This window comes from Salvelinus fontinalis, chromosome 3, assembly GCF_029448725.1.
Source record: "Salvelinus fontinalis isolate EN_2023a chromosome 3, ASM2944872v1, whole genome shotgun sequence".
NCBI classification, from domain to species: Eukaryota; Metazoa; Chordata; class Actinopteri; order Salmoniformes; family Salmonidae; genus Salvelinus; species Salvelinus fontinalis.
This window is the reverse complement of record NC_074667.1, coordinates 34,147,426-34,157,875: the sequence shown is the minus strand read 5'-3', so window position 1 is coordinate 34,157,875 and position 10,450 is coordinate 34,147,426. Positions and strand designations below refer to the sequence as shown.

Here is a 10,450-nt window from a genome sequence, read left to right as displayed (position 1 = left end):
GTAGAGTGCTGTGTTCTGTATTGATTCTAACAGGGTAGAGTGCTGTGTTCTGTATTGATTCTAACAGGGTAGAGTGCTGTGTTTTGTATTGATTCTAACAGGGCAGGGTGCTGTGTTCTGTATTGATTCTAACAGGGTAGAGTGCTGTGTTCTGTATTGATTCTAACAGGGTAGAGTGCTGTGTTCTGTATTGATTCTAACAGGGTAGAGTGCTGTGTTCTGTATTGATTCTAACAGGGTAGAGTGCTGTGTTCTGTATTGATTCTAACAGGGTAGAGTGCTGTGTTTTGTATTAATTCTAACAGGGTAGAGTGCTGTGTTCTGTATTGATTCTAACAGGGTAGAGTGCTGTGTTCTGTATCGATTCTAACAGGGTAGGGTGCTGTGTTTTGTAATGATTCGAACAGGGTAGAGTGCTGTGTTCTGTATTGATTCTAACAGGGTAGGGTGCTGTGTTTTGTATTGATTCTAACAGGGTAGAGTGCTGTGTTCTGTATTGATTCTAACAGGGTAGAGTGCTGTGTTCTGTATTGATTCTAACAGGGTAGAGTGCTGTGTTTTGTATTGATTCTAACAGGGCAGGGTGCTGTGTTCTGTATTGATTCTAACAGGGTAGAGTGCTGTGTTCTGTATTGATTCTAACAGGGTAGAGTGCTGTGTTCTGTATTGATTCTAACAGGGTAGAGTGCTGTGTTCTGTAATGATTCTAACAGGGTAGAGTGCTGTGTTTTGTATTGATTCTAACAGGGTAGTGCTGTGTTTTGTATTGATTCTAACAGGGTAGAGTGCTGTGTTCTGTAATGATTCTAACAGGGTAGAGTGCTGTGTTCTGTATTAATTCTAACAGGGTAGATCGCTGTGTTCTGTATTGATTCTAACAGGGTAGAGTGCTGTGTTATGTATTGATTCTAACAGGGTAGAGTGCTGTGTTATGTATTGATTCTAACAGGGTAGAGTGCTGTGTTATGTATTGATTCTAACAGGGTAGAGTGCTGTGTTATGTATTGATTCTAACAGGGTAGAGTGCTGTGTTATGTATTGATTCTAACAGGGTAGAGTGCTGTGTTTTGTATTGATTCTAACAGGGTAGAGTGCTGTGTTCTGTATTGATTCTAACAGGGTAGGGTCCTGTTTTTTGTATTGATTCTAATAGGGTAGAGTGCTGTATCTTTTGTTTATTGACATGCTATTGTATTGACATTCTATTTTGACCGTCACAGAGTCACAGTTATCTGTCATGCCCCCTCGCTTACACACTGGAACATTGGAGAGCTTGGATTGTCTTGTCCAGAAAAATGCATTAAACAATGCCCACATTGATTTCTGCTTGCGTTGTATAAATATCATATAATGAGCTATACAATATCTACTTAGCTGGGGCAGTTTTATGATGGGGGTGTACACCATCCTAGAATCTGTTATTAACTAACCTTGTCCACAGGCTAATTGCTACATAGCCAGCTGGAGGGCGAACAATACCTTCAAAAATATTTCCCAACTTTGGTAGCCTGGCTGACACGACCCACGTGACTCACAGCGCAGGGAGACTGTGAGAGTTAGGTATTAGCCAGACTATAACTTTAGCTGGTCCACTACAAGATCTGATTAGGAGGGGAACACAAAACGTGAACAGCATCACCATCTTAACTCAGAATTACACAGACAGGCTTGACCCAAAACGGAGCCAAAGGAATTATGCAGGAGCAAAGTGACTCAATGTGGAGCTTCAATACAATTTGGCCCTTACGCACACAACCCCCTGACACACCTCTCTACTAGAGAGTATTTTATTTGTTAATGCTATTGGCCATGGCAGGGTTATGACCAATCAGTGACCATGTGACTACTCTGGAACTGTCACAGAGTCTATTTAACTGCAGCCAAAGAGACTGTGACATTCACACAACACTGTGTCTATACGGCAGTGTCTATACCTAGTACTCTGTTATATCATCTAGGGGGAGATCCCACATCTTAACAAATATCACAGCATCAACATTGAGCTGTGTTTTAAGACCTACATCATTGGGCAAGACCTATTTCAACCACATAACCTTCAAAATGAAAGATCAGATCTGGTAAGTCGTTGCTTTTCTCTTAACTTTTTCATTGCGTTTTCCGGTGTCCATATTTTTTTTACAGGATTAAATCGATCTCTTATAAGTATATCTATCTCTTATGTGGTTATGAAGATCCTTACCGCTTAGGTTAGACAAATGAATACCTCTTCGGCAGTGTTATGGCAAAATGAATTTCTGTAAGGCAACCCTTATGGTCTGACAGACAACAGAACATCTCACTCATACTGAAAGAAATGTATCTAAGTATATGATATACAATGACTTCTCAATAAAGTGAAAAGGAGAAGCATTTTTTTTAAAAGCTTTTACATTTTCTAATCATCAATTCAAATAATTTCCTGAATTGAATGACTTCAGTTCTAATTGACCCTCCCTAACCCTGTGTTATACACCCTTAATGTATGTTAAGTAAAATCACATGTGGTCTGGATTGCAAGACATTCCAGTATGTGACCTTTTGTCTTAAAATATACCCCTTTTTGTACTGGAACTAAATTGTCATCGAGGGGACTGTTACAGGATAGTTATTGTCCCCAGAGCTCCCTCTAGACAGGATAGTTATTTTACTCGGAGCTCCCTCTAGACAGGATAGTTATTTTACTCGGAGCTCCCTCTAGACAGGATAGTTATTTTACTCGGAGCTCCCTCTAGACAGGATAGTTATTTTACCCAGAGCTCCCTCTAGATAGGATAGTTATTGTCCCCAGAGCTCCCTCTAGACAGGATAGTTATTGTCCCCAGAGCTCCCTCTAGACAGGATAGTTATTTTACTCGGAGCTCCCTCTAGACAGGATAGTTATTTTACCCAGAGCTCCCTCTAGACAGGATAGTTATTGTCCCCAGAGCTCCCTCTAGACAGGATAGCTATTTTACTCGGAGCTCCCTCTAGACAGGATAGTCATTTTACCCAGAGCTCCCTCTAGACATGATAGTTATTGTTCCCAGAGCTCCCTCTAGACAGGATAGTTATTGTCCCCAGAGCTCCCTCTAGACAGGATAGTTATTGTCCCCAGAGCTCCCTCTAGACAGGATAGTTATTGTCCCCAGAGCTCCCTCTAGACAGGATAGTTATTGTCCCCAGAGCTCCCTCTAGACATGATAGTTATTGTCCCCAGAGCTCCCTCTAGACAGGATAGTTATTGTCCCCAGAGCTCCCTCTAGACAGGATAGTTATTGTCCCCAGAGCTCCCTCTAGACAGGATAGTTATTTTACTCGGAGCTCCCTCTAGACAGGATAGTTATTTTACTCGGAGCTCCCTCTAGACAGGATAGTTATTTTACTCGGAGCTCCCTCTAGACAGGAGTTATTGTTCCCAGAGCTCCCTCTAGACAGGATAGTTATTGTCCCCAGAGCTCCCTCTAGACAGGATAGTTATTGTCCCCAGAGCTCCCTCTAGACAGGATAGTTATTGTCCCCAGAGCTCCCTCTAGACAGGATAGTTATTTTACTCGGAGCTCCCTCTAGACAGGATAGTTATTTTACCCAGAGCTCCCTCTAGACAGGATAGTTATTGTCCCCAGAGCTCCCTCTAGACAGGATAGCTATTTTACTCGGAGCTCCCTCTAGACAGGATAGTCATTTTACCCAGAGCTCCCTCTAGACATGATAGTTATTGTTCCCAGAGCTCCCTCTAGACAGGATAGTTATTGTCCCCAGAGCTCCCTCTAGACAGGATAGTTATTGTCCCCAGAGCTCCCTCTAGACAGGATAGTTATTGTCCCCAGAGCTCCCTCTAGACAGGATAGTTATTGTCCCCAGAGCTCCCTCTAGACATGATAGTTATTGTCCCCAGAGCTCCCTCTAGACAGGATAGTTATTGTCCCCAGAGCTCCCTCTAGACAGGATAGTTATTGTCCCCAGAGCTCCCTCTAGACAGGATAGTTATTTTACTCGGAGCTCCCTCTAGACAGGATAGTCATTTTACCCAGAGCTCCCTCTAGACATGATAGTTATTGTTCCCAGAGCTCCCTCTAGACAGGATAGTTATTGTCCCCAGAGCTCCCTCTAGACAGGATAGTTATTGTCCCCAGAGCTCCCTCTAGACAGGATAGTTATTGTCCCCAGAGCTCCCTCTAGACAGGATAGTTATTGTCCCCAGAGCTCCCTCTAGACATGATAGTTATTGTCCCCAGAGCTCCCTCTAGACAGGATAGTTATTGTCCCCAGAGCTCCCTCTAGACAGGATAGTTATTGTCCCCAGAGCTCCCTCTAGACAGGATAGTTATTTTACTCGGAGCTCCCTCTAGACAGGATAGTTATTTTACTCGGAGCTCCCTCTAGACAGGATAGTTATTTTACTCGGAGCTCCCTCTAGACAGGAGTTATTGTTCCCAGAGCTCCCTCTAGACAGGATAGTTATTGTCCCCAGACCCCCCTCTAGACAGGATAGTTATTGAACCCAGAGCTCCCTCTAGACAGGAGTTATTGAACCCAGAGCTCCCTCTAGACAGGAGTTATTGAACCCAGAGCTCCCTCTAGACAGGAGTTATTGAACCCAGAGCTCCCTCTAGACAGTGTGAGTCACAATGTTCTCCACTTCCTCCTTCAGTTATGATGACTATCAGAAGACAGCCAGCTGGCTCCTGTCTCAGACGCAGCACCGGCCCAAAGTGGCCATCATCTGTGGCTCCGGACTGGGCATGCTAGCTGACGCTCTCAAGTGCCAGGACTCCTTCCCCTACTCCGACATCCCTGGGTTCCCACAGAGCACAGGTGAGAGAAAGTGAAAGATAAATAGAGAGAGAGATGGTGAGATAGAAAGACAAATAAATGGAGAGATGTAGAAAGAGAGAGTTGGGGGCCGGGAATATTGACATTACCAGTGGCAGAAGTTTGTGTAACATACAGTACATTGATTGGGAAGGGAATTCATTCAACCGAAATGTGTCTTCCGCATTTAACCCAACCCACTGAATCAGAGAGGTGCGCGGTGCTGCCTTAATCGACGTCATTGGCGCACGGGGAACAGTTGTTGTTGGGGGTAAAGGGCAGAATTTTCCACCTTACCGGCTCTGGGATTCAAACCTGTGACCTTTCTGTTACTGGCCCAACTCTCTTAACCGCTAGGCTACCTGTTACAATAAGATCGTAGCATGCAGTATAATATTAACGATCAACACAACCACCCTAAAACACCACAAATGGCTATGCTGACCACTTTGGCCATCCTGACAAATGGCCATCCTAACTTGGAATCTTTGTCATGTAAATAAACCAGCATTAAACTTTAAACATAGGGAACAAGTTTAACAGCGTTGTATAAGGTGTGTTTTTTGACTGTTGTTTATGTAACAACTGACTTTGTTTGTGTGTGTGTGTGTGTGTGTGTGTGTGTGTGTGTGTGTGTGTGTGTGTGTGTGTGTGTGTGTGTGTGTGTGTGTGTGTGTGTGTGTGTGTGTGTGTGTGTGTGTGTGTGTGTGTGTGTGTGTGTGTGTGTGTGTGTGTGGCTTCACAGTGCAAGGACACGCTGGGAGACTGGTGTTTGGGGAGCTGAAAGGGAAGACGTGTGTTTGCATGCAGGGACGTTTCCACATGTATGAGGGACACTCACTCTGTAAGGTCAGTACCAGATCACAGTGGTAAGTATTGAGAAACAAGTGTTAATGCACATCCCACATCCCCTAAACAGACTGTCACTGTAACTCAGGGAGCAAATTTAGTACCAAGAAACACACCATTCTAATATCCTGCTCTCATTTGACCCAGGGTAAATACCATTAAAGGACACGATTATAGAGAAACACTAGAGAAAGAACTAATACTATAATAGTTATTTCTTGCAGACGTGTATTATTATTTGAAAAATAAAAGCATGACGTTTAGTCCCGCCAGGTCTTCATCAGGACCTTTGAAGGCTATGAGATACAGTGGGACTCAACACTCTCCCACAGCTCTGTATTTGTTTTACTGTTTAGATGATTTTGACATGCTGTGTTGCATTTCAACATCATTTATGATCCAAAGTGAAGGAAAGGCTCATAGTCAAGGGTTGCAATGAACAGGGCATGCCTGGGACTTGTGTAGCTCTAATCTGGTTATGAAACAGCAGCTGGTAGGGTAGCTGGTCTGTCTTCCTTTCTCCATTGGGCTCTGGCTTGGGAGTAATCTGCAGCATATGAGGCCCATGTGACTGGGGCTGCTGATCACTCACTGGGAGGCAGTGGTTGGCTGACCACCATCTCACTCACTCACTAACTCACTCACCAGATTTGTGTGTATTGTTGTGAATTCTTAGATATTACTGTACTGTTGGAGCTAACTGTTAGCACGTCCATGACTGTGCCCCAAATACACTACTTTTGGCCAGAGGCCATGTGGTAGTGCACTATAAGCACCATTTGAGACACACCCAATGAGTCACAGCATCCGACCTTGGGTGATCACGTTGACCTGCATCACATGGCTAATTCACTTGCACGCTAATTCAACATTACGCCATTCAATGCTTCTATTGTCTTTCTTGCGCAACTCCAGGTTTTATAAAGTCGGCTCTAGGCTCAGGCAGTTACTCAAGTGGATATGTAGACCCACTTTAGGCTTACTGAAGCTGTGCTGTATTGCACCTTGTTTTGAGTTTAACTCTCTACCTTTCTCCATCAGATCATCTCTCTCTATCTCTCAATTCAATTCAGTTCAGTTCAAAGGGCTTTATTGGCTCCAGTATGTGGACACCTTCTTTCAAACATCTCATTCCAAAATCATGGGCATTAATATGGAGTTGGTCCCCCCTTTGCTGCTATAACAACTTCCACTCTTCTGGGAAGGCTTTGCTCTAGATGTTGGAGCATTGCTGCGAGGACTTGCTTCCATTCAGCCACAAGAGCATTGTGAGGTCAGGGACTGATGTTGGGCGATTAAGCCTGGCTCGCATTCGGCATTCCAATTCATCCCAAAGGTTTTTGATGGGGTTGAGGTCAGGGCCCTGTGCAAGCCAGTCAAGTTCTTCCACACGATCTTGACAAACCATTTCTGTATTGACCTAATTTTGTGCATGGGGCATTGTCATACTGAAACAGGAAATGTCCTTTCCCAAACTGTTGTCACAAAGTTGGAAGCACAGAATCGTTTAGAATGTCATTGTACCCTGTAGCACTCACTGGAACTAAGGGGCCCGAACCATGAAAAACAGCCCCAGACTATTATTCCTCCTCCACCAAACTTTACATTTGGTACTATGCATTCAGGCAGGTAGCGTTCTCCTGGCATCCGCCAAACCCAGATTTGCCAGATGATGAAGCGTGATTCATCACTCCAGAGAACACGTTTCCACTGCTCCAGAGTCCAATGGCGGCAAGCGTTACTCCACTTCAGCCAACGCTTGGCATTGCGCATGGTGATCTTAGGCTTGTGTGTAGCTGCTCGGCCATGGAAAGCTTGTGTGGCCTACCAATTCGCGGCTGAGCCGTTGTTGCTCCTAGAGGTTTCCACTTCACAATAAAAGCACTTACAGTTGACCGGAACAGCTCTAGCAGGGCAGAAATTTGACGAACTGTCTTGTTGGAAAGGTGGCATCCTATGACGGTGCCACGTTGAAAGTCATTGAGCCTTTTAAAGAGCCTTTGGTGCTTTGCTTCAGTACGGGCCATTCTACTGCCAATGTTTGACTCTGGAGATTGCATGGCTGTGTGCTTGATTTTATACACCTGTCAGCAACGGGTGTGTCTGAAATAGCTGAATCCACTCATTTAAAGGCTTGTCCACATACTTTTGGCCATGTAGTGTAGGCTTACATTGCCAAAGCAAGTGAAATAGATGATAAACAAAAGTGAAATAAACAATAAAAAATGAACAGTAAACATTTCACTGACAAAAGTTTCAAAGGAATAGAGACATTTCAAATGTCCTATTATGGCTATGTACAGTGTTATAACAAAGTGCAAAAATCTCTCTCTCTGTCTCTCTCCCACTGTCACACAGACTACCTTTCCCGTGCGGGTATTTAAGCTCTTGGGGGTGGAGACCCTGATAGTGACCAATGCAGCAGGCTCACTGGCAGACAGCTACCAGGTTGGGGACATCATGATCATCAAAGATCATATCAACTTCCCTGGTCTGGCCGGGCTCAATCCCCTCAACGGACCCAATGATGACAAGTGAGTGAGATCCTCTAGTCTAGTGTCAGTGGTTCTCACTAGGTCCTATTTACTAATTACCACAGACAACTCCGAAATACCAGAAACAACTCCAAAGAGCCTTTGGTGCTTTGTGACCCTTCAGTGCTGTGGTTCAGTAGCCTACACGCTGCAATAGAGCCCATCATTGCTTGGTGTTCTTTATTCCGCTTCATAGATGGACAATCACATTCATATTCATCACAATTCTTGAATTTGAACATTGTTGTCTTGTGTTGACCAGGTTTGGTCCCCGGTTCCCTCCCATGTCTGGTGTGTATGACAAGGACCTGCGGAAGATAGCCTTTGACCTCTGTAAAAGCATGGGCGTCTCTCAGTTCGTCCAGGAGGGGGTTTACTGTATGGTGGGAGGTCCCAATTTTGAGAGCATCGCAGAGGCCAGACTCCTTCACAGACTAGGGGTGGACGCTGTGGGTAAGAGATCTAGAGCTTGTTCACTCCCAGATAGATTCTAGCCTGGACCCAGATCGGTTTTGCTCTCATGCCAACAATGCATTCTAGATAGATTTGTCAATTAAAGTGGTTGGTGATTGGTGCCATGATAAGATATAATTTTGGGGCAAAATCTGTCTGAGGTGTGAGGTGTGTCTGAGGTGTGCTTTGTACATAATAATATTGTCCGTTCATAAAAATCTAGGTGTCCATTCTAATGCATTATAATATTATGTGAGTAGCAGTAGGTGTTCATCTTCCTTCTCTCCGCTTCTCTCCTCCTCATAGGAATGAGCACAGCACCAGAGGTGGTGGTAGCCACCCACTGTGGCATGAGGGTGTTCGGCCTCTCTCTCATCACCAACAAGGTGGTGAAGAGCTACAACGACACAGAGTCTGTCAACCACGAAGCTGTACTGGAGGTCAGCAAGCTGCGCTCGCAAACGCTGCAGATGCTGGTCACAGAGCTGGTCAGCCGGATGGACATCAACAACAACACGACTTGAACTGAAGAGAGCAGCAAGATGCGAAGCTACACCGAAACCTTTCCAATTCGCTCGTCATGATGAAAACATTCAACAGCGACCCGGCCAATGGCACCCTATTCCCTAGTGCACTACTTTTGACCAGAGCCCATTGCACCCTATTCCCTATAAGTAGTGGACTATTGGGTGCCCGTTTCGGATGCACAACAAGGATCCCAAAAAGATTAGTCAAAATCACTCAAACTCTTGCAGCTACAGTAGGCCTATTATGCAAGCATGGTGTCCGTGTCAGTGACTTGAATATTGCTTGGGTTAAATCAACAATAATGTAATCTGTTCTGTGTGTAAATGTACAAAATTATTTGTGTAACTTTATACTTTATTCAGGGCGGCAGGTAGCCCAGGGGTTAGAGCATTGGGCCAGTAACTGAAAGGCTGCAAGATCAAATCCCCGAGCTGACAAGGTAAAAATCTGTCATTCTGCCCCTGAACAAGGCACCGTTCCTAGGCCGTCATTGTAAATAAGAATTTGTTCTTAACTGACTTGCCTAGTTAAATAAAGGTCAAATAAAAATACTCTCATTTGTATTTTGTGATATCACTACTGAGGTTTAACTGTGGTATATTTTGTATTTGGTGTGAAAAACCGGCACTCTCAAACTGATAACTTAACTTATTATTTTTCAGCTGTATTAACTAATCTTTGTGTGCTAATACTTGTTCACAGATAATAAAAGTGAAAGATTATAATGCAGCTCTATTCATGATTAATTATTATGTATTACAAATCAATATGTCACATATTCAGAGAATTACATAGATTCATATAATTGTGCACATTCATATTTATGTATTTATATGGTGGTTTCATTCATGTAAAGTACAATCTATTTCAATTGTATATTGTTAGTCAACGTTTGTCTAATATTGGGTACGGATTGCACAGACAATCAAATGTTTTATCAAATAAAAAAGCATTGAATTCTGAAAGAATTGTGTTATGTCATTTTCCTGTGGCCGAAATCATAATTCACACAAGATTTACGGTATGTTGCCTGTAAAGACAAAGTAGGCAATATTACACTTCATATACATCACAGACAACTGAAATATAACAAAACTGATTGACAAAGAAACACAGGATTTTCTGCGGTTATATAAAAATAAAGAACATAATAACATTCCACCCATGAGGCTACTACGTCATTTGACTGGAGGAAAGGGCTACACAGATAAGACACACTTAAATTCCCCTGCCCTGATCAGAGTTAGCACACATTTTTATAGTAACTTGAGTGTCAGGGGAATGTGTGGAACTGC

At 43.6% G+C, this 10,450-nt stretch overlaps 1 protein-coding gene across 2 annotated transcripts; it reads left to right on the top strand.

Annotated features, from left to right (window-relative positions):
* The first annotated feature begins 1,885 nt into the window (after positions 1-1,885).
* On the top strand, positions 1,886-10,097 carry LOC129845231 (purine nucleoside phosphorylase-like). 2 transcript variants are annotated; one of them, XM_055913128.1, is made up of 6 exons: positions 1,886-2,078; positions 4,631-4,794; positions 5,537-5,640; positions 7,999-8,174; positions 8,437-8,627; positions 8,934-10,097. In XM_055913128.1, the coding sequence occupies exons 1-6, from the start codon at positions 2,062-2,064 to the stop codon at positions 9,149-9,151; spliced, it is 870 nt and encodes a 289-aa protein (XP_055769103.1). In that variant the 5' UTR covers positions 1,886-2,061; the 3' UTR covers positions 9,152-10,097. The 2 variants fall into 2 exon arrangements, with proteins under 2 accessions (XP_055769103.1, XP_055769102.1); XM_055913127.1 differs by lacking the exon at positions 1,886-2,078 and having other exon boundaries at positions 4,608-4,794.
* The last annotated feature ends 353 nt before the right edge of the window (positions 10,098-10,450 follow it).